General features: G+C 40.1%; 1 protein-coding gene across 3 annotated transcripts in view; it reads left to right on the top strand.

Annotated features, from left to right (window-relative positions):
* LOC111587409 (AT-rich interactive domain-containing protein 3B-like) overlaps positions 1-24602 on the top strand; it is a 56761-nt gene that overhangs the window by 2239 nt on the left and 29920 nt on the right. For all 3 annotated transcript variants that reach the window (XM_023297353.3, XM_023297352.3, XM_055012919.1), the window contains exons 3-4: positions 23130-23204; positions 23814-23886. In XM_023297353.3, the coding sequence (XP_023153121.2) occupies positions 23130-23204; positions 23814-23886 (148 nt within the window). The remainder of the gene's footprint in view (positions 1-23129; positions 23205-23813; positions 23887-24602) is intronic.

Here is a 24602-nt window from a genome sequence, read left to right as displayed (position 1 = left end):
GTTATTTGTTCCCCTCAAGCATTGCTCCAAAAAACCAAAGCTGCAGTATATGACCACTTTATCTCAAGTGATCTTTGAAGATTATCTCGAAAGAGTTCCCACTGCCAATACAACTGCCATAAAAATGGCTGGAACTTTAGTGAGTTTTGTTGATTATTCAGTCTAGCCCCCTGCTGTGAGAAAATATTTCATCTTTGCCGTGGTACAAGCAGCAGTATCTTTGTAAAACACTTCAAATCTCTATGGAGGGTTGACCGCCGATTGGCTTTTGTGGCGAAAAATCCTCCTAAGTGAGCCCTGGCAGAGGGCCAGGCTGAGGCGCAATGTGTTCACGCTCACTAGTTCCCTCTCCCTCCGCTCACATTCTCTGTGTGTGTGTGAGTCTCTTGCTCTCTGCCCCTCTTGGCGCTTTGCTCAGGCTCTGGTTTGGCTCTGATCCAGGTAGCGGAATCAGGCGGGGCAGTGCTGCTGCTTGTGAGGCTGTGGGTGGTTGGCCGGGTCAGCACGAGGATTTTGGGTGGGTGGAAAGGTTTGATGTAATACACAGTAGCAACCTGTCACACCCCACTCTCGCCACCCTAAGAGTTTCGGCTGTGTGCCAAGAGTACTTTACCTTGAAGGTAAATATTGCCTCAGCACAGTGTTACAGAACACTGGAATGCCAACTGGGAACCAAGCCGAGCTACATGTGGTTTAGCATCATAATTTGAGACCTAGCAGGTTGAAGGGAGCTCAGCGGCCCATGGGTGATATAAAAAGCCTTAGCTGTATAGGAGTGGGCAGTGTCAGCGGACATATCTGTGCTTGATCAGTGGGCTGAGGGTGCTGGACTATCATGTGTCTGGATTTTATTACTGTCTATTTAAAGGCAAATGTCTTTGAATGGTACTTGATGACATTTCCAAATTTAGCTTTGGAGCATGAACTTTGGAAAAGACACACAGGAGTCCTACAGTACATAGATGCTGAGTGAAGACAATAGTTAAATTGTGTTGTGAAGCTGTACAGTAGTAGTTGTATTTTTATTATTATTTCATAGAATCTCTGCCTTCACATGGATCTGATGGAGATGATTAAACACATTGCTACATAGAATATGAACATTGCATGAATTTGAGTTTCACTACTGTTTACTGTTTTCAGAGTTGTCAAAAAGAATAGAGTAGTATTATTCCACGAAATCTCTTGGCTTTGTCTAAATATTGTCGTAACTGAAGATCATAGCAAAAAAGTTGCAGCTGACCAGTGCCCAATCTATGGCCTGGTGTCTTTTATTAGGAGAGGCGGGCTGAGCCTGGGGGTTGGGGGAAGCATTATGGGACGAGAATTGGTCTGGCCTTTTTTTGTTTCCTCTCTTTTATCTTTCCTGTCATTATGTCAGCTCTGCAGTATTTAATGACGGCTCATCTCTTCAGGCAGTTTCAGGTTGCACCCGCTGTAGGGGGAGGGGGACAGTGGAGGCAGGGGACCTGTGTTTTCTTTTTTTTTTTTTTTTTTGATGTCATTGTCTTCGAGAAGCCAGAGACAAGCCTGGCAGATGCCACAAATACCGCTCTTTATAATAATGGGGGAAGCACATTTATTATGTTCTAAAAGCAGTGACAGAGGGTAGATGAGATACCCAGCTAAAGAGACAATTGTACAGAAGACCATTAACATTTACATTTTGTGTAATGAGTCACACTGGATGGACTCTTTATCCAAAGCCGTCTCTGTGTGAATGCCATGATCTCAGTCACAGATGCTGCCAAGCTGTTGCATCGTAGCAAACCATACTTAAAGAGTGTGGCTCCAGATTTAATCCAGAGCAATTTACAGACATACCCAGGGATGGAACTTCTAATGTGTTGCAGATATAAAATGAGCCATTAGAGTACATCTCTGAGGTAATGATGTAACACCTCTTTGTAATTTGCCTCATTCAGCAGCAAAACTCGACCGGCAATCATTTGAGTAGTTTGTCTTGAAGTGGAGTTCTTCAGAGGTTCTTGATTGTGTGAATGGTGATGTCCTGTATAGGTCAGATGGGGGTGGACAGGCATGGTAGCCAGGGTTTTGGTGTCAGTGATATATGTGTGGTGACCTCAGCCCTGTTCGAAACAGCAGAGTAAATAATTGTCAAACAAGGGGATGGACAAAGGCGTCGCGTGGAGAGAGAGGCCAGGGCTAGGCAACCGACTGGCCTCCACTGCAGTGAGACAGAGGCTACATGACCTCTGTAATCCAGCCCCCACCCACCCCACCTCTTCTGCTCACATACACACACGTAGACCCCTCCTCTTCTTGCGATAATCTGTCTGTGATTAATAGAGTTTTAATCGTGCCTGCAGCACACAGATTGTGTCCCAATATATTGGCGGTGACATTAGTTCAGTTAGCTGGGTGTTGTAACTGACAAGTGTTGGATGGTATGCTACAGGTGGTATGTGAAAGTTGTGGCTTTTGTTCCATGGTTTTGAAAGTCTTGTGTTCACATGTTGTTTGCTCTTGTGCAATTTCAACTTGCGACTAATGAGACAAAATGAAGGCATTGAGCAGAACACGTCTACATTTGCATTCCTGCAATCAGAGGGAGAGCGGCAACAAAGCCACAAGATACAGAAACTGCTATGAGCACTTCTCTCATCACATCACATGCTAAATAATCACTTTTGGAGTGCTTGTCAAGTGTGCAACTGCGAATGAAGTTGACAGATTTGTGGCCACATTTTAGTTGTTACTTATTTGTGGTATAAATAATAAACCTTGCAGCTAATTATTAAATTTGTAGTTTGTCTGTTTGGTCTAGTTTCCGTTCTAGAGATTCTGCAAACCAGAAAAAGCTGTAAAAGTAGTTTCAGTATGTCACTAAAGGCCTTTTTCGCACAAGGCCATTGGTATGGTGGGACTTGCCAGCCTAGATCATGATGCTGTTATGTTTCACGTTATCACTGATTTTGCAGCACCAGCAAGCACAGAGTGAGGAAGAATTGCACTGATTTTGCTGCTTTTAGTGTGAATGAGCAAATGTGACATAATGAAGGGGTCTTCTTAGCTAGATTATAGCATGATCTTGGTGTGCAAGGGACTTAAGTAAATCAGTGCAACTAGAGAGCTCATTTGCCGAGGCAGATAAGAAAAACACAGAACTCGCCTGCAACTTGCCTAAGAAATGCTTTTAACACAAGGCAAAATAGGCCTGCCAGACCACAGTGGTCCAAATCTGGTTTCTTGGGGTACTTGTGTCTGTTATTGGCAAATCCTGCCATTGCTTGTCACCCTAGAACCCAGCTTTTGCTGTTCAGGCACTGAATACTGTCTGTTGAGGCAGCACTGTTGCATAATTTAGCTGTCGCCCCAGCAACACATCAGCCAGGAAGTGGTGAGCTGCACGACTGCAGCGAACAGATCGATAAGGATTGTGTGTGAGCTTTAAGAGGCAGGAATGTTTGGCCTTGTTTTCCACTCATTTATGATAAATGAGGTGGACATTGTATTTAGCAGATGGACTCAAGTTTTCATTTTACCAGTGGAATGTGGAACAAGTCTGCCCTGGTGCATCAGCCACCGCACCAGTAGTGTTGAAAAAAGCGGCTGCATTTGTTAGAAATATACAACTGTGCCACTGTGCTTTTCAGCATTGTTGCAATGGGAGCCAGGAGGCCTCTCTGCCTGGTGATCACGCTGTATATGCCAACATGGCCTGGCTTCTGCTCTCTGAATGTTATGTTGGTGTCTTACATGCCATAACTGTCAGTGGGTTTTAAATGGTGTACTTAGTATTATTGTGTTTACTGGACTTCCTGTTATGCTGATGTAATAAGGTTGGAATTACCATCTGTACAAACCGCCTGCAAATGGAGGTCATTCAGCTGAGAAATAACAACAAAGACTGAGGTCCATTAAAGCAGTGTACTTGTTTAGAAGAAGAAACATTACTGTAGTGTAGGAGACACTATATTTTCTTGCCAAGCTCAAATTGTTGAGTTACACAGGGAACTGAAAGTCTCAGAATGTTCACTTATTGTAGGAGCACTGACACAAATTAGAGCTGCTTGATTATGACAAACTCATAGTTTCTACTGTTTTGGTCATTCTTGATCAGATTACTTATATGCTTTGTAGATATTAGGTTTTTATTGAGCTTTTTAAAAAAAAATAAAAAGAAACTAAAGCCTTTTTAACAGTGCATATTGTATCAGAGTTAATCCATCTTTGTTTTTCTGCAGCCTGTTTTTGGATTCACCCCTTTATTTATTTAAGTAAACTACACCACCAGCCACTATCCAGGACTCTGCTTTTACTTGGTCACGGGTTTACATTTAAAGACATGCAACAGTCAGGTTGTGTGCAAGTGTTGTGGTGCAAGATTATGTGCTATGTTTCATCTAGGTGGGATTCTGATTTAGAGGTGGTAACCACAGATGGTAACTTTGCACCACTGGCTTCTCAGCCTGGTACATATACCAACTACATTTTACATGTACTACATATCATCGCTAGGGTAAAATGAACCTGTGCCACAGCTAACATTTCCTGTTAGTAGGTGAAAAATTCAACGCTTGAATATTGGACTAGCACACCACTGTAAAGGAAAAGAGTGCACTCAATTTACACCAAAAGACAAAATGAGATTTGCATTCAGAATGCATTATTCTGAAACAGAATGCATCTCAATCATTTTATCTTGATTATCTTGGATAATATTTCTTGAAGGACACGAGTGTAATTGAAAATTAAATAAATGGAACAGTGACCATATAATTTCACAATTACATGACCAAAAATCAAAGAATTTTACAGAAACAGTTCAAACCAAATGGGTAACTGTAAAATTAGTCAGTTATTGTTTAGTACAGTGTAAATGCAGTAAGTTGTCTTTATTTCCGTTCACACAGTTTTAATTTTTGAGTCCCTTGAAGAAAGGTAAAATTTACCAATTTGATCCACTGTGTTACAGAAACTGTAAGACTTGAAATCATCAGAATGTGGTTCTTTGATCTTGTTTGTCAAATTGCATATAATTTGAAACTGATTAGACTACATTTTGTAATGTCCTCGTAACATGCATTCCTGATGCCCACTCAATTAAATTTATTAATACTATTTGCGATATTAACCTTCATTCTGTCTTGTGAATCTAAATTTCTTTGATGCATTCTCAGTTTCTTTGTCATCTGGGTGATGTCAAGACTCCAAAATTGTATTACTACTGGTATTGGTGATTAATGGCCTTGACTCCAAACTGTGTTAATCTCAATTCCAAATTTGCTTCACTGATCTCCATACAGATTACGATGGCAGAAAGTGTCTGATGTTAGCTACATTTTTAGCTCATAGGTGTGAAATTCTCCTCAACATGCTGGCCGACCCGCCATTTCTTTCCTAATTTCTGTTTTCATTTCATATATTACATGAACCTCAACAACTTCACAATGAATATGAATGTTTTCTTCCATTAATCCATCTAGTTATCTATTACCTTTACAAACTGCATCCTATACAGGGTCAGGGTTCTTGCACTGTTTATCAAGATCAACATAATTAAAAGAGTTACATTTTATTTCTTCTGTTTATATAATCATAAACTCAAAAATGTGTGTGCCTGTATCTCTAAACTCACAAAATTATCACACACCTTTTCCCAAGGTGTGTGTTGGTCATACGGTATGTTTAGTACACTGAGGTGAGGAAAGTATTTACACATTCGTTTTCATGGTCCTATACTCTGTATTTTATTTTTTTTCTTGTACGTTAACACTCTGTGAACTTTACTTTGCATTATTGATTGCAGAAGTTGGCTGGTTGGGTTGGATTGGATGGTGGTGGCTGGATTTTATCTCTAAAGTGCCTTTTTTATTTGTCTGATTGATGCTACTAGTGGTGTAGCTTAATGTAGACCCATTTTAATGTTTCTGAATGAATGAGTGTCAAGTGGAAACAAATAAAAGTGATGCATAACTGTCTTTTGCACTTCTAGTTTCCAGCAGAGTAATAAGTAAAATTAGTGGATTTAATCTAACTTCAGCACTCTGTTGTATTAAATATTTGCATTTGATGGGATCAGAATAACACAAGCATGTACAATTATAGTCTTCAAACTTTAAAATTCATTGACAGAATAGTTATCCAAATAGCCAAGCACATGAGCTGTTTGTGGAAATAATTACACTACGATACAATGATGTGAAAGTCCACATTTTTGCTACTTTGGACGCTCTGTCCACACTAAGCTGATGATATTTTTGCAATGATATATATTAAAATCTCCAGTCTTACACTGTAGTTTAGCAATATTTACTACATTTTGCCATATGTTTAAGCACAGCACTGCAGACTCAAGTGATGTATAACATAATGAGCTGAGAGTTTAACATTTTTCCTTTTTCTGAGATTCTATTAATGTGAATGGAAAACTTTTATTACAAGTGTGAGTGACAACTTTTTCACATGCAAATATTAGTTTTATTTGAATTAGTGTACAAGTTTAGTGTGAAATTAGCTTTGGCTGGCATAGGACAAGCTTCATTTTGTGCTGACCTTCTCTTAACAGCTAAGTGCGGAAGATTCCCCCCTTCCCAGAAATAGAGGTATTGAATTTAGTAGGGAGATGAAGGGGGAGGGAGAGGGGGAGGAGATGCTGTGGAAGTAGAAGAGGGGCTAGTGGTCTGGCTCAGCACACTACGCTGCCCCACCCAGAGGAAACATTCCAGACGGAATTAAAGAGTTAACTCTTCAAACAGTGAACATTCCCACCGGGGGCTCCCAACAAGAGACAGGGGGTTTGATGGGGGTGGGTGGGTGCATGACCATGTTGTAGTCGTGTCCCTGATTGGTGATCTTTCAATTCATTTGACTCAGTGTCACAGGGGCTGTAAATGAAAAAAAGCCGAAGGGCCTGAATGGGAGGAGCTGGATGGGAGGACCCACTGGTGCAGGCAGAGACAGTTTTTTTATTTGTCTGACTCCCAAAGGGCACATCTGCTGCTGACAGGCGGGAGGAGGCTTCTCATGGTGTGTCCAGTCCCCTCACCTCTGTCACACTATGGCCTGGTCAAATACAGCACTAATTGGCAGTGTCTAGTCTGTTGTTATGAGTCTGCCATTCACACACAAGACCACTGGATTATTCATTCATAGATTCATGGTAGTGTCATCTCTGAGGGGATCCCGTTGTGTTATCCATCAAAATGAGATTTGCTTTACACTAATAGTCACTCTCTGTTACGGTACTTAAAATATAGGCCCTTGACTGAGAATACTCTGACCAAATTTGTGTCAGATGGAGCCTTGTGGCACCCTTGTTTGAAAAAGGGCAACCTGTGCTATTGTGACTATGTGCAGTTTTACTCTCATCGTGCCCACTGAAATGCATGTGACAACTCATGCAATATCTAATTAAAAGCTTTGTTTTTTTTTACAAAAAAAATGACACTCTATCATAGGTTATATTTGTACTTTTCCATGTTATTTATGTTAATATCAACTTAATAGAGATAGAAAATGTTGCTGTTTTTATGTGGAAATGCTGATTTACTCGGTATTTTAATTATTTATATGATCTGCTCATTGCATTATGGACATTTCTGTACAAGTGTTTAGTCGTTCATAGGAAGAAGTCATTTATCATTAATGAGGGGGAGAAACAATATCATTTCAAAAGGGGGGGAACTGGCACGTAGTTTCAGAATTTAACTGCATGGACACATAAATACTGTTGAATTACTTACACGTTAAGTGCCATGACAAGTTGATTAATAAATGAAAAAAGAGAACTTCAAGAGAAGTGCAGTGCCTCACTGTTCTCTCTACTCAGTTGGCCAAACAGGGTGTGAACTTCAGACAGTCAGTTTTGGAAAGTTGCAGATACTGACACAGTCATCCTGTTGGACAGTGAAAAGGTGTAGGGGGAAGGGATACCCCACGATATCTAACCATCTGACATGTAGTTCGGATATTGTGAAGGATTGCTCTTGCAACATCATGTAAATGACATTTTGAAAGATGTATTATGCGCACTGGCACTGATAGCCACACTGCTCCTTTCCATTTAATTTAATTGAAAGAGAAAAAGTTCTCACATTTAAATGCAAATGGTGTATGCCCATTAGAGTTGTCACTCCTTTTCCCAAATCGACCCTGGAGGATTGACTTTCTTGCCTCTAATGGAAACCGAGCTACTGATGTCTGCTGTAATTTGATCAGTTTGTAGTGAAACCACAAGCCCCCCCTCCTCCACACACCATTGCTGGTTCCATTCGTCCTTTACAGCCACTCCCACTGAACATATCTCAACACCTGCTCTTTAATGAAGGCAAACAGAGAGAGGGGAATAGCCGAATGAAACAAAGACATCCACCAACGCCTTTGGCAGCTGCAAGGAAGCAGAGCCAAGGTCATATGACACTGTTGAGCAAAGTCTCCTAGAGTTTTATATAGGCTGACGGCATATATATATATATATATATATATATATATATATATATATATATATATATATATATATATATATATATATATATATATATATATATATATATATATATATATATATATATATATATGTATGTATGTATATATGTGTATATATGTATATATATGTATATATGTATACAGTGCCCATGTATATCGACTACTGTTCACACTGTGTGTTGCAGTGACCCTTGGTATAGTGTTCGAGGTCTTGTTGTCCTTGTGGCATGTATGGTCACCTATACACTTTGTATTTAACTTGTTGGTCTGTCGTCACCCCACTTGATACCTTTACTTGGTATTTAAAGAGATATGACCACCCATTTAAGATGAAGTTGAAAAACACTACACCTGACTTTTTCAGGATGAAGTTGTGTCAAGCTAAACATATTTCTTAGTATAACCTTCCTCGTACATTATTATATACTACATTATTATATCTCTTGATACGTTGTTTTGAGGACTATAACCAAAGCCTTCTTTCTTTTTGCAAGAGTGCAAAAATTAAAATGGAAAAACTACAATGGAAAAAAAAAAACAAGCAACTGGAACTTTGCCTAAAAAAGCAGTCTAGAATTGCCTGAAAAGTTATTTGAATTGTAAATCAGCTTGTTATTTGAAACTTCTCACAGCCAAGTCCCTTCCTTTACATCATTCTTTTCATAAGACAGCTCATTTCTTATTGTTTGTGGCATTTCATTGTGAATTTGAAACCTGTGGCACAAAAATCATAGGATACAAGTAATTTTCACATATAAACATTTTGTGGACTGAATGCAAATTTAGGTTTTAGTGTTTAACGAGCTTGCAGACTGAATGTGATTCAGACGTGTGCAGTTAGTTGACTAAATGTGTCAGTATTGTTAATTCTCTGTTAAACTGATTATTAATATTTCATTAATGTACAGTGCTAGTGGTCTGTTCCATCTAAGTTGTTATGTAGCCACAAATCATGCCCAACTGCCCTCTCCTTGCGGATGTTGTAACGTAAGATGCAAAGTTTGAAAGATGACATGCATAATTGGCAGTATTTTTATCTAGGAAAAGGAAAATTATCTGAAGGCTGTGTTAGAATACACTGGCATATAACCATTCTGCCAGAACAATGTGTAACCATACATGGCATGTGAACATTAACTTGCCGGAACGAAGGTTATTGGTGCTAGCAATGCCAACCTTTGCCACCATTAGCAAATTAATATGACAGTTTACCTGTAGACACAACGACCCCAGTCAACCTGAAAAGATAACAGAGCTGATCATAGCAATGACTGTGCAAGATATGCTTCTATTCAACTTTGATGAACACAAAGGTTTTCTGAAAGTTAAAGGAGTCGTTGATTTGTCTAAATATGCATTTTTTTTTTTTTAATCGATAAGGATATTACCGAAGCGGAATACTAGTAATTTGGATTGCCCTTTTATATCGCAGAGATCATCTGACTAAAAAACGTCCTAATCCAAAATGTCCAAGAACATAGAAGTCAGCAGGTGTTTGAGTAATTCAATGAAATTTAAAGTGTAGACAATGTCATATCGGGCACATAAAGCAATGCAATATTTATGAGGCTGTCTGTGTTGTAGCCATTAACATCTTGCAATTGGCAAATTGCAGTTGCAGACAAAAGATATGGTTTCTCAGGGTTCTGGCCTGTGTTTTGCACCTTGTAGAAAGGGCCAGGCAGTGACGAGGTGAAGGGTGAGATTTGTCTGTTGTTAGTGGCTTTCTTGGCTGTCTTCTGCCACTGATTTGGCTGAGCTCCAGGCCAGTGTCAGGGGCCTGTAGGTGCTAACTGGGCCACTGTGTCAAGGCACTTCGGTAAACACAGCAGCTGACTGGGACCTGGCACAAAGCCATACAGAGGAGAAAGAGTTGAAAGAGGTTCAGGAGGCTTTCCTTTCACTGTAGCCTGTCTGCTTTTCAGTCTGCATTGCACTGGCTGCCAAAATCCCATGTAGTTTATAGTAGCATGTGGCCAGGTTGTTTGTCTGCCAAGTCTTCAAACACAAGCTGAGTGTAATCATGTACTTGTAAGAGCGAGCAACCAGCAGAGGAGGAAGGAAGAAAAAAAAAACTTCTGGCTGCTACCCAGGAAACATCACATTACACTAAAAGCAATGTGTTCACAGCTCAGCTTCCAACATTTACATTCTACATCAGGGCTGTCCATCCCCCAAAGCTGCTCACTTCCTGAATCACAATCATCACAAGAAGTGGACAGTAAGTAGCGTGTCTGTCTAAAGCAATTAACTATCGGGTAAATCCCAAATGTTGCCCTAGTGAGTAGACAAGTTCACATAGGATAAGAAACAAGCTTTTTCTCAGTGGCCCGATCAAAGTCCTGTTTGTAATAGTGATTCATTTACACTGGTTATTGGACAGCCGAGGTTTGTTGAAGAATTATGCAATATTACAATTGTTTGGTTCTGTTGGACAGATTTTTTCGGAGATCAAATATTGTGAGCTTAGATTTCATATATCTGCAATACTGCCAAAAAAACAGTTTTACATGCTAAATAAAAAGACACATACTTAGACTGTATTTTTCAAAAGGTGTAAAAACCAAGCTTCAATTGAATACAGGACACTGCTGTAAGTTTTATAAACAAAAAAGAAATGCATCAGACTATGCACTTAATTTCAAATATCAGTTTATATATTTGGTGTTATAAAAGTAAAATGTTTTAGAGGTGGTTATGAAAAAATGGCCTTTCCTTTAAGTTAAGGTCTGCATGGGTGTGAGAAGCACATGTATTGTTGGAATTACCACTTGAATTTAATTGAAAGGCTTGGATTGAATCATTTCAGTTGACAAAAAAAAAACATCAAGCTCTGAACCATAGCTGATCTGGTTAATAGACAGTCCACTGTGAATAGAACTATGGACCACATCAACTTTAGTCGATAATTTCAAAAGCCACTTTAGTAAATGATTGAAGAGTGGCACAGAAAATTGAATTATTAACAGCAGGGGCTACAATGAATGTAGGTTATTATAAGAACTAGATGTTGTAGCCTGAAGAAATGGCACTCAGTGAGATGCAGTCTGCTGTGTAGAGTTTTTCCCTTTGTGATTATTTTTTTCAAAGCAGAAATATAATCTAGATAAACACATCAGTCAGTGTCCAGTTGAAGATTTTAAGCAGGTAGTGGGTGTAACTCTCTGCATTTGAAATTGTATTGAATGTGTATCAGATCGCAAAGCTCTTTTGTCATAAACATCAGCATATTAATGTGGAACATAGTTTAATAATATCTGTGGCAGATTTGGGATGTCCCAACCCCCAGTGGAGCCAGCCTTGATTAGCCTGCCATCTGGTCAAACAAAGACATCTCAGTTTTTCCTGCCTTAAATAAATGTGATTAGAAAACCTAAGGAAGCTCCATACTTTCAGTTGAAGGAGGAAGATGGGTTAGGAGTAATTCCTAAGTTACTAAGGATTTTAGAGAAACTTATACCACAAAATTAGAACTCGATGTAAGGCATTTCGTAGAAATATTCTGTCACTCATACTTTTAATTTACACTTTAATGCATGCACACTTTTCATGGGTGAGCATACATATACATATTTGATCACCACACAGCATTTCATGTATAGCATTAAAATTATCACTTGTGCAGGTTTCAAACAATAATTGGTTAAATGTAATTGAACTCGGTGAATGTGAACAGTGTGCTGTTCAAACATTTGCTTACCTGTAAATCTGTCATTGGAAATGCAATCTATACATTTATGTATTTCACTGTCTTGATAGTAGGGCTGGGCGATAAATCGATTTTATCGATTAATTCGAGTTTATACTTAATGTCGATTTGTTTTCATGAAAATCGATTTTCTCATCAATATCCGCCACCAGCGCCTGCCTGCTGGGCTCCCGTAGTTCAGAGTGCGCCCCTCTTGATACACAAACAACATGGCAGCGAGCGGTGCAGATTTAAAGGCGCGTGTCCACTAGATGCTATTTTCCCGCACGGCAACACACCGCATCTGAAAATCGCACGGACGGTGTGCGGTCACTAGCGGACCACAACATGGTCACATGACAGCGCTGAGCAACAGCAGGCCGCTACGTGGTCACGTGACCGAGCTTTCAGCTGGACAGTCCTGCAGATGAGTCGGATAAACACAGCGGCTCGGCCGCAAATTTTCCCTTTTATTTCAAAAAACACGTCAGCGAAAAGTATTTCTGAAAGCATTTGAAGCAAGAAATAATCTGCAGCAGCTGAATCTGTCCTCGTCTTATGTCACCGACGCCTAGTTTAGAAGTTTGAGGACAGTTTAATGATGCGTGGGATCTCCGCACGCTGCATGCAATTTGCATAAAGTAGAAGTCAGTCTACTTTATGCAAATGAGGTGCAGCCCTCTACAGGTAAAAACGCACCGCAACTGGACCAGCATGCCACATGCGGCGCATTTCCAGCTGCGATCCAGTGTGTTTACCCAGAGAGGGCTGCAGCTCATTTGCATAAAGTAGACTGGACTCCGGCGTGCAGAGATTAGGTAGGGGGTAAAAAAAAAATCTAATAAATCGTGAATCGGGATTTTTTGTGAAAAAATCTGAGATTTTTTTTTTTTAGGCCATATCACCCAGCCCTACTTGATAGGTGCTTTTTGCTGCTGTTACATACAGTACAGTCTGTTTGCTCTGTTATCTATATTGTGTGCCCCGTTGCTCTAACAACCCAATTTCCCCATGAGCATCTTAACAGTTTTATCTAATCTCATCATATATACACTGCACTTCTGTCATGTCTGTTCATGGACAGACTGAACTACAGCATTGAGTTGTATAAAGCAAATATTTGATTAGGTTCTTCATTTTGATGCCATCAGCAATTTAAATATCTAAATTTACCAAGCATTATAATTTCTTTGCTAAATTAGATTCAGCACAAGGGTGAGTTCAGAGTATCTGGAATTATTAACCCAAGACTAATCAATCACAGTTAAGACTGATCAAGAATACACCATCCAATACTTTACCACAACATTATTTCAGAGGTATATGCAGTGTTTTGCATGAATACAACCATCCTAATACATTGTGACCAACTACGATATTGTTGCCATTGTAATCATTAAGTGTCCGTATAACCATGACTCATTAGTTACTGGTTCACACACAGTATTGAGTTACTAAAATGCGTTCTCTATTTTTTAAGCAGTCAAAAAGTTTAAATGACAAATGAAAACACGAGTCCCTGAGGTACTACTGCACAGTGTGACAACACTTTAAACCAGTGAACTTGATAGCTGCTACCTTTATAATGGTTGCATAAGTATTGCACAACTTCCACAGCAAAGACAGTCAGATAACGTTGTGAATTAATTTTTTTTCGTTCAGTAACTCCCACAAGTTTTTTGCGTATCTCTGCTGTCTTCTGAGCGTCCAGTAGAGATGTAGCTTCTTGTCGGCCTCTGGAGATGAGCTCCAGATGCGTGGCGGGCTGCAACATCCCAGCCCAGGTCCCCAGGGGCTACTGGCCTGTCAGAGGTGGAATGCCCCTGCACACTTAACGCTAGCTGAGAGGAAACAGATACCCCTGGCTCTCAACAGAGAAATCGCTCCCTATCGATTAGACTCTACAGAAAGCTGTGAATTGCGCTTATGGTTTGAACATTTGATAATCAAGATTCAGAGACACAGTCATAACACTAACTTCTCTGATAGAGGACCTTCCCCCACCCCTCATACTTCTCTGTCCCACTGTCATACGCCTGACAAAGAACTCATTTATCCATCTGACTGCAGCCGTTGTGACCTTTGTCATTTCATATGTAATTAAATGTGATGTTCCCTAATAGCAGTGAGGGTTTTTTGTTGATTGTGAATGTATCAAGTTCCTGCCAGTGTCAGTATAATGGGAACGTATATAAAGGCCTATCAGGTCCGTGTGATGTCTCCAGCTGCCATTAGCATGGGGGTGAAGTGGATGCTTGCTCTTTGAAAGATGTGAGATATGCAAGGTATTTTTAGCCAAAGCTTTTAACCCAGAAGAAACAGCTAATAGCTACTTGGGTCTGAATGCTGTAGTATGGCTCCTAGCTCAAAGCGCTGCTTATTACAAGGGGACCCAAAATGTTTTATTGTACAGTCCTTTGCCTTAAAGCACAGTGAAAATGTAAATGTGCCTTTTGAAAAAAAATAACATGTAGCATATAGACAACAATTTATTATGTCACTGTGTACGTCACATAGAAAATGTAATTGTTTTAAATCAAGTTATCTGTGAGTGGACATTGAGGGCCAAGGGGGAGCGGGGGGGCATACAAGTGTGTGCATAGTTTAGATGGGAAATCTAGTTTTAAAGGTCTGCTTTCTTATGGCCCTGGAACACTGCAGTGTAAGGGGTTAACTTATGGAGTACTGTATGTGGTGGCACAGATGTGATTCACTAAAATGTTTGCTCTGCCTGTGAAAGGGTCTTTGAACCAATGAGTGTGAACTTCTGGCCACACCACCCTATAAACGTTGCATTTGTGTGAGGCAGCGAAAGGGGCCAGCTAGTGTAATGGGGGATGGGGCCTCAGCCTGTGGAATGTGGTGTCTTGGTGAAAGGGCTGGAGCTGAACAAATGCAGTCAGTTTATTTGGCAAACCAGACTTGCTGGTCACCAACAGACATGTTTACCCAGGAACAAAATATGCAGATCCACCTCTTTCTTTCAGGCTTAGGTCTGTCTCTTTTGGTTACAGTGTGCTCTCTTTCTTTCTCTCACCGGCTGTAAAATTGAACTAGGTGAAAAAAATGTGTTGATCTGCCCATATGTTTGTTTTTCCTCTATGTGTGTCTTGTCTGCCTGCCTAGGTGCCTATTTCTGTCTTTCTATCTGTGAACTCCCCCCTCCCCCTTTCTCTTTCTTCCTCTGTTTCTCTTTTCCAGCTTTGTAATTGGAGTGATTAATGGAGGGAGGGGTGGTCTTGCCTGGAGGCCTGTTTTTCAGTGGCCTATTTAGAGGTGCAGCACCGCTGAGGCCAGGGCAGGTAGCAACACGTTCTGCCCCTGGACGTTTTGCCCCTCGTCCCCGCCACTTTGTCTATTCCCCCAAAAGCCTGAAATCTCTTCTAGCTACAAACATGACTGGACACTCAGAGGCAGGAATGCCCCTGGGTCCTGTTGTCTGCTGCTGGCCTGCTCTCATGTGATATGTGTTTTTTATGCTACATAATAATTCTTAATGAGAACACACAATCAGCAGTGGATCTGGTTGTAAGTAGGAATTCTTCCATATGTTCCTGAGTGGCAATGAGATTTACTTCCCTCGTCGCACATGGGATCACGATTAGCCAGAGCCTTTGTTGACGGTAGCGTATGGCCAGCTCACCATGAGATCCTTTACAGTAGTTAGCAGATAAAGGACACCATCCGCTCAGCCCAATTCCCCACACATCCGCCCCCACCCCTCGCCCCCTCCTGCTGGAAAGAACCCCTATAAATGATTCCAGGAGCCCCGCAGAGGGATCAAGGCCCCAATTATTTGATTTGGATTAGAGATTGCCGCCCCCCACAATGCTCGTTTTTATAGCCATGCTGAGAGGAAGCAGATTCGCTTTCGTTAATAGAATGAATGCAACTTTGCAGAAGGACTTTAACTGAAGGCATCAGGGCTTTGTTCTCTAGTAGATGTGGAAACAGGCTTACTGTTGTTGATGTAATCTGCTTCAATCCCAGATCCAGTTCTCTCCACAAATAGGTGTACAAAGTAAATATTTGCTGTCCTATCATTTTTGTTGATCCCAGGTCTACAGTACATTGCAGATACCTTTTAGAAAAATAGAATCCTTTAGCATGAATAGTTTCTAATTGCTTTAAAAAGAAAAAATCCAAAATTATCCGATTTAACAATTAAGCATCGTTTTTTTTGTGAAGGCTTGTTATTTAATCACTATTGTTGGCTGCAATCCAGATTTCTGCTGGAGGCCTTGATTGTGATTAAATTACTGCTGCTGTGTCTGTTTAAAAGATTTCCCTTGCTTAACTGTTTTGACAGGCAGCAATTTGGCTAAAAAAGATTAGTCCAGGAATGAGATGTTAAGAGTACCTGTGGGATGAGAGGGGCTCTCCTGTTATTGTGAGATCCTGTTTCTGGTGTACAGGAATGTTGGTGAAATTGACAAAAGTCATCCTCCTCTTGTCTCTATTCTGGATGAGCTCGTACTGAGAGCACTGCAACATTTCATTCCCCTTGATTTATTGCCTGGGGTTGCTATAGGGATTTTGCTTGTATGAGCATGTGTTTTGTTTTCATTGAGGATAGGTGTGGCTGTTGACACAGTTTTTTTTTTTTTGTAGATGACTGCAACTTGATGAGGGTTTCCCATGGAAACCTTCACTGCGTTACTCAAAGTTAGGGTGTCTTGCTGGAGGTGAAGGGGTTAGGTCACCCTGGGAGCTGTGATCCTGTCCTCATCTCAGTTTCCCTGGCATGGCGGTAGATGACAGAGGATGATGAGTATTGACGTGTGCTGTGAGATTGCGTCCGGAGGGGGCTGGGGACTTCCCTGTGTTTGCACATCCAGGGCTATTGATTTGGGCTGCCTGTTCAATGACTATGGCCCAGGGGACTTGGTCTATAGTGTGTAGCTGTGTATGGGACACAGAGAGCTATGACAGTAGCTTGGAGTAGGAAGACAGCGGTTAGGGGTATGGCTCAGGGCTAACAGGGCTCTAATATGGCAGAGACATGTGCCTCTCTTCATTAGTCTTTGTTTAGTCCATAGGATCACACTGACAAGCTGCAAAACAACAACTGCTTTCAGGTCTACTCCATGTTTTAGATGACCAATGGTGTCACTTGTTATTTTTGCATCCCACCAGTCACTCATCAACCTGTTATCTATAGTATGAAAATGACCTACTTTACATAGGTTGACTAGTGCTTATGCGCTATGTAAATGCCTGCTGACCTGTTTACCATTATGTGTGGAACATTATTTGGTCCATTTTTTTCCCCCGACAGCTTTTATTTTCTTGAGATGATTTTCAAAGTGAGTTTAGCAGTGAATATTGCCTTAACTCATTGGTCGCTTTTTGAGCCTACCCATCCGCCTACTAGATGAGTGAAGGCAAATCACATGAGGCTTTTATTAAGAACAAGCCTCTTCATCTAATAACAGCTCCACTATCAAATTGGAGAAGTGCTGTCAACATCCTGAGCAATCAATGCCATCCATCCCCCACTCCCCAAGCAGCAGCCATTAACCCTTCTTGTTCCGGCATGCCTGGCCTCACTAAAATGGTGGCTCTTCTCCAGACATCTTTCTATAATGGCTGAGTAGAATTACCTCCAAGCTATGCATCGACATTCAAGTAGAAGTGTGTTGTGTAGTTTGTCCAACAGCAGGTTATGCAAAGAATGTCAACTTGTTGAAGGTTGTCCACTGAAATGTTTAGAAGTAGTGTTGCATATGATGCAACATTTTAGAATGCAAATGCCTGCATTTCACAAATTGTTTACTCAAAAATTCTTGCAATGATGAACACTAGAACTTTGGTGCTTTGCTTATTCCCAATCTAAAAAGGATTGAAAGGGTTTATTAAGTAGATGATTCAGCAAAGAAATGAACAAATTCATCTGTCAGAACTTGCTTTATAGCAGGGAATGGTTCTTGTTAATTGCTTTGCCATATTTGTTTTTATATTTTTAAGGACAAATATCAAATCAAAATGTGCACCATAAACCTCAGGGGACCTTTTGACCCCCACTTTAAAACCATTTTCATCAAGAGAACTTGTACATGCACAGAGGTACTATTTGTATGTCAACATGTGCACAGTTTTTTTTCCTCCCCCTTTGTGATGACCTGCTGCTGCTCACTTCTTGTCATCTACCTTATTCTTATCCCTGATTTGGCACAGCGCCAGTCAGTCACGTATGGTCATAATGTGATTAGGCCACCCACCGCCTGGCCAGTAAACCTGCTAACAGCATGAGAGAGACAGAGAGGAAACATGGGCTGCTTAAACATAAGGCTTCTGTTCATCCTACACCCTGCACATACACACACATACACACACTAGCATGTGCAGGCAATACACATGCATAGACACACAGACATGTCTAAAGCTTTAGATGAATATTATAATTTCATTTGACCTAATTGAAATTGGCGTTTGCACAAATACACTCTTAAATGTCTGGATGTAAGTTCATCTTAAATGGGAAAAATACGTCCAAAGTCTACTTGCAATAACAAATTCACTTATAGTGTACCTACATTACATAAAGTCACATGCTTAAAGCGGTTCATTGAAACAGTTATGAATTATATCAGGCAAGCCATGCCTTGTACATCTCTGTCAAGACTGTATGTAGGGTGTGGGAATTTCTTTTTTTAAAGAAGTAATTTCTGGGTGGAGTGCTCTGAGTGATGAAGGGGCTGAGGTGACTGATCATAAGGAGCAGTCCAAACAGATCAGTATCCACTCTAACTTAACAAAAAGCAACATAGTGTTAACATTCCTCAGCTGACCAAGGTCCCAATTCAAGAGCCAACATGTCTATTCATGGTTAACGGCTTCCATGTTATAATTACTCTGTTTTGTTTTTTGACCCAGCTAAAGTAGCAGACAGGTTTTCTATTGATGCAACTGGACTTATTTTCATTATGACAAATGACAACAGAATATGAAGTCTTAAGACTTATTCATGGGGAATCCTTCACATTTGTCTTCAAAATCCCATGCTCGAGAGACCAGACGTTTCTTACCAACATCATCATTCAGTTAGCAATGTGATGCAGAAATGTCTTTATTGCAGACATGTGGTTGGTTGTTGAGGCTTTGGTTATGACTGTTGGTTAACAGAACTGATAATCACTCTAATCACTCGTTTCAGCACATATAAGGTAGCAGTACACCAGTTTGGTTTTATCCTCCACCATCTGCCCTTTTCATCGTAACAGTAACTCAGCCTCACCTTGCTCTCTATACTTTGTTGCAGTCGAAGAGGCGAAACCATTTTGTGCTTGTGGATTGGAGATTACAACCAGTGTTTGCTGGGAGAGTTATTTTCCAGTGTGACAACTTGTTCTTGATGCAGCTGTGATAAAATAATATAAAAAAAATAAATAAAAATTTTTTTAACAGTTTTCTATTGTGGTAGATTTTTACAAGATAAGGATATTAACTTAATATCCATATGTTGTAACTTGATATTATGTTATTAATCTGAAATATATCACATTATCAGTTTTGTCTTAATTTAAAACCTTTTGTCTACAAACACCAAAATATATTAACGTAAATTCTCAGATGTGAGTAGCATCATGCAACTTTAAGCTAAGCTTTAGAGTACTTTTTGCACTGGATGAGGATTAAAGATTTGGCCCCCTCTACTACCTTCCCTGCACCATGAAACAAAGTGTGATGACTGTATATAATCAAATCTACATTTTCTTTATAGAATAACAGGTGATTAAAAATCCTGAATTACAACATGTTTAAATTTCATCTGTCATAATCGCCTCAGAATATGTGGTTAATGCAAAGCACAGAATGGAACATGAAGCCAAAGTGTGACACTGGACAGTGATGTTCTGTCACTTTAGACCTTTGTTCTCAGTTGATGTCATGAACACCTTGACCCCTGCACTCCCATAACACGAAGCGTCCCTCAGGGAGGCTGGAGTATGTGTGTGTGAGTGTGTTTATGTGTAGGTGGGGTTTGTGTATAAACATGTTTGTGTTCCCCTAACAAATCCATGGCCGGTAACCCAGCAAATACTGCCCGCTCTTTTGATACTGGTGAGCTGGGAGTTAATCAGGGCTCCTGCTTGTGGCCATTTTGGTCGGACATGACACAAAATATTTCTCAACGGCTAAGCATTTCTATTGGTTGTACTCAGGTGCCTGACTGTTTTTCCCACCTAAATTTTTGTGTTAGGTGGCATATTGGCAATCAGCTCTGCTGCCATTCTCCTTCTTCTAACTGTTGGTCAGGGTGCTGTGAACACCCGTAAATGCTGCTGTGCGCTTCACCTTCACTCACAGGTGTTTGTACAGTTTGTAGCTGGTCTGCGGGATTAAGTCACTGCAGCTTGTTTTTTTTTATGTTAGGTTCATGCTATTTTGTGTACAAGCTAAGTATTGCATATGTTAATGACAATAGCAAATTACAACATCTGTTTTTTTGAATGTTTTAATGCCGCTACTTAATTTGTCTTAGTCCATTCTGCTCTGTGGGTCCGTGGAGCCGTGCAGCGTCTGTTTTCTGCTTTCACACAGTGTCGTCCTACACTGTTGCTGTCCCATGTATGAATAAAACCAGCAGGGAGTCCAGTCAGTTTTGGTTTGGGGAGGGGTCTTCATGCTGCTTCATTACTGAGGAGGAGGCCAGTAGCCTTTAGTAATTATGAATGCACTGTTTAACAGTTAGTAATCAAACCTCCACTTGTGCCCACTGCTAGCTCCACACCCATTGTCCATACACGTTCTCAGCCTGGTTGTACAATGTTTTCTCCTGTGAGAGGCGCCACAGTGGGCAGCCTATTACACTAGAGTTTCTCCTCATCATTTGTTGTTGTCAGAGCAAACTGTCAGAATAAATGACAATGACAAATGTGATTTGAGTAAATGCAGTAGTGCCACCAAAAGTTGCGAAGAAAAATATGGGGTGCTTCTGAATTTAAAAAGTTAAGTTATAAGTTAAGTTAGTCTGAAGTCCTTGTAGTACCAGTTTTGGGAGACTCATAGTAGTGTACTTTCATCTACAGCTCATGTTAATTAAAAAGAATGTGTTAGACATTATAAATCACTAAGGGAAGTTCACACTTAATATATCTATTTGTACATCTTGTATGTGCAGACTGAAGTATTTTAATTTTAATGGATTTAAGGGTTTGTTAATTTTTTGGGTGACATTCACACATACAGGTTTATCTAACTGTCATTATAAATTAGTTATGTAGCACGCTGACTTGCAAATTAGCACAGCGGTGAAGATTACCCAGTGTCGACCTCTGGCCGATAGAATGGGGAAACATCAAGCATGCGCAAACTATGCTGTAAGATTTTTATGTGTGAGTAAGCATGTGGGACTGAACATGTCTACAATGTGAATTATCTTCTGTTATAATCATTTATAATTGTTAAAGTTTAACAGAGGTGGTCAAATTGTGTGCAAAGGTCTACAAGGTTTCCAAATGTGCCACTATTCTGTATATTTACCTTAACATGATCAACCTGTTGTAATCGCAGTCACTTATTATAGATAATGTAAGTTGTCAGTGAAATGTGTTTTTGATAAGGAATGAGCTGTGTTTGTAGTCTATTTTTCAACAAACAATATCAGCTGAGAAGCCTGGCAAGATTATGTAAAGTTGTTTTTTGCAACTAGATGTAATATGAATTTACTGGTATGTTAGAAGATTTTCAACCCTTGATTTTAAAAGTTTTAGTTTTTTTTAATGGAAATACAGCATTTTGTAATGAAGCATGTCACGTCAGTTTTAAAATGAAAGTGAAATTTTTGCCATTCAGCTTATTTTCCATGTTAGTGAAGATTAAAATTTTTTAGCATGTTAGAGAGCATGTTAGTGCTTCATTTTGGAACAAAAGTGCATTCAGCTAGTTACCTTGAAACACACCATTTTCAGTGAGTTTGCAAGTTGATGGCTGATGAGTATTTGTTTAGGGAGGATGAATGTTGACAACCGTTACACATACAGAGAGTGAGAGGGTGAAAATGACTTGCTCTCAGGGGCCTTGACAACCTTTGCCCTCCTGGCTGTCGTTTCAGGCCCTGTAATTGCCACTGACCAATGAGCTCCTGGTTGAAACTAGACCCCTGGCTGCAGCTATTAACGTCCCCTCCAAACGGATCTTGTTTTGATTCCTGATGCTTTTATAGGTTTTGTCTTTAGGAGACATTCCTGGTCGGCACATACCGTGCACCCCTTTCTGCCCTTATTTTCCTTCCTTCCCGTCTTGTGGGGCCATTGCCCCCCCTTCATACACTCACAAACATACACACAACCATGATCAGCATTTGCACATGTGTGTGTGCGTTAAAGCTACTGACCAGCCCACCCTCCTTTGGCCCCTCCTGACAGCCAGCTACACTCCATGAACTTGGCCACCCGTCACAGCTGCGTTAAGATTGAAGGATGGGGGGCCCTTGTATCCAGCTGGGTCGGAAGACACGGGTGGGGGCAGGGCAGGCCCAGATGCAGATGGTTTAGGTCAAATGGAGATGTTTGAGGATGAAGGGGGAGGGGAATATAGGAGCTCAGGGGCACAATAACTCCAGAGGTTACTGCTCCAACCAACCCTTGGAAAAATGCATTCTTGGAGTTGGAGTATATATTAGTTTGTATTGCAGAATGTTGTTTGTTCTAACTAGCTTAAGTTTACTCATTTTTTTTAGACTAGCATGAACTGTGAAAAAAAGAAAAACAGAGGTCAGAGTTGATTCTTAAGAATCACAAGTTTGTATCTACACCAGCGGTAGAACCAAACAACATCAATGGTTTTATTTTGAGCAAGAGCTATGTGGCATTTTATGCTTTTTACACTGTCCTCCCATTTTTTCCATCACTGGCTCTATTGTCAATATCAAATAAAGGTAAAAAGTCACAGTAAAGTGTCCGAGGTAATGATTTGAGATAAACACAGATACCTGTTTTTGTTTGTTTGTTGACCTTATCTGTGTTTTCTCTCTTATCTGTTGTAGAATGGCAGTGCCGGATGGGCAGATGAGGCTGACAGTAGCAGAGGAAGAGGAGAGGCCTCCAGAGACTTTGCTAAGGTGAGCACTTAAAAAAATGATCACTGGATCTCTAGTGGTTACGTTGATTGAGCAACACAAGAACATTATTAAACAAATTGTCTTCTAACATCCAGTCTAATGAAAGTCAATCTACTCCTAATTGTGTATAGCTTAACCTTTTGAAGCATTCTCCAAATGCTTAGCTATAAATGTTCCCCAAGGCTCTAAATCTCCACGCAAGCTTCAAAGAAATAGCAGTGACAAAGACTTAAGGATGCATTACGTATTGCTGCCACATCTCATGTTAAAAGTTGCACTTGAGCACACTACAAAGATACCAGCAGCATGTGCTTTACCTGTGTGAAGGGAAAGAACTAGTCACATTTTTACTACCAAGAACATTGCAAAGACATAAAATTGTGCCATTTTCGTACTAATTCCTATCCTAGATCGTCAACTTAGAGAATATATCTGATACCAGTATTGTAATTAAAAAGATTCTTTTTAGTTTTGACTTGGCATTTTCAGCCCATAATCTTATGTCGAACAGGGCCAGGAAGCTCTTCTACCAGTGAGAATTTTACATGCTGAAAGGGTTGCACGTTTAGAGCAAGTAGTTGTGCCCTAAGCTTTGCTTTTCTGTTACAGCTGTATGAGCTGGACAATGACCCCAAAAGGAAGGAGTTTTTGGATGATCTCTTTACCTTCATGCAGAAAAGAGGTAAGTGTTCTCTCCACAAATTAACAGCATATTAAGCAGCAGCTGCTTCTTCACTTTCAATCTCTATAGCAGAATAGATTATTTTTTAACTAATGTCAGAATCAGTGGTTGGCATATAACTCATGGAATTTATGAGTGGAGGTACAGTTGGGAGTTAAATAAGATTCAGAGGTTTCAGTGTGTTATGGTATTTTTTAAAAACAAGTTTAAAGCATTGTGAAAATATTTTTTGTTAAAGTGCAATGTGTCACTTGAATCCTAATTAAAGGTTTTTGCTTATCTCTATGGTTTCTCTTTTTTCTATTTTTTCTAACTATCAAGGGACATAGGCTGTTAAATGCCATAGAAAAAATGCATTATATTATATATTTCAGTGTGTCTGTACGAGTTGCCACAGATGTGACTTTGGTTAGATATACTTTCCCACCCTCTGTCCAGGTTTAAAAGCAAATACCACACAACGTCTACTATCTAAGATGCATAGTCCTGTCTCAATGTGAGGAAAGGTTACTACTTTTAAAAGTCAAAGAGCATCTGGAATTGCAATGTGAATTGATTGGTGTGGTTGGCCATACAACTGTTATAACCCATAAAACTGTGCTATGCTATATACTATAGTTCTCTTCTTTTATGGCTTTGATATTTCAAAGTGTATCTGCTTGTCCAATGTTGGCAAGCATGCTTTGTCACTGATCAATTTAAAAAACATGCTGTAA

This window comes from Amphiprion ocellaris, chromosome 1 (genome assembly GCF_022539595.1).
Source record: "Amphiprion ocellaris isolate individual 3 ecotype Okinawa chromosome 1, ASM2253959v1, whole genome shotgun sequence".
Classification (NCBI taxonomy): domain Eukaryota; kingdom Metazoa; phylum Chordata; class Actinopteri; family Pomacentridae; genus Amphiprion; species Amphiprion ocellaris.
The sequence above is the reverse complement of the archived record's forward strand: the minus strand, read 5'-3'. Positions and strand labels throughout refer to the sequence as shown.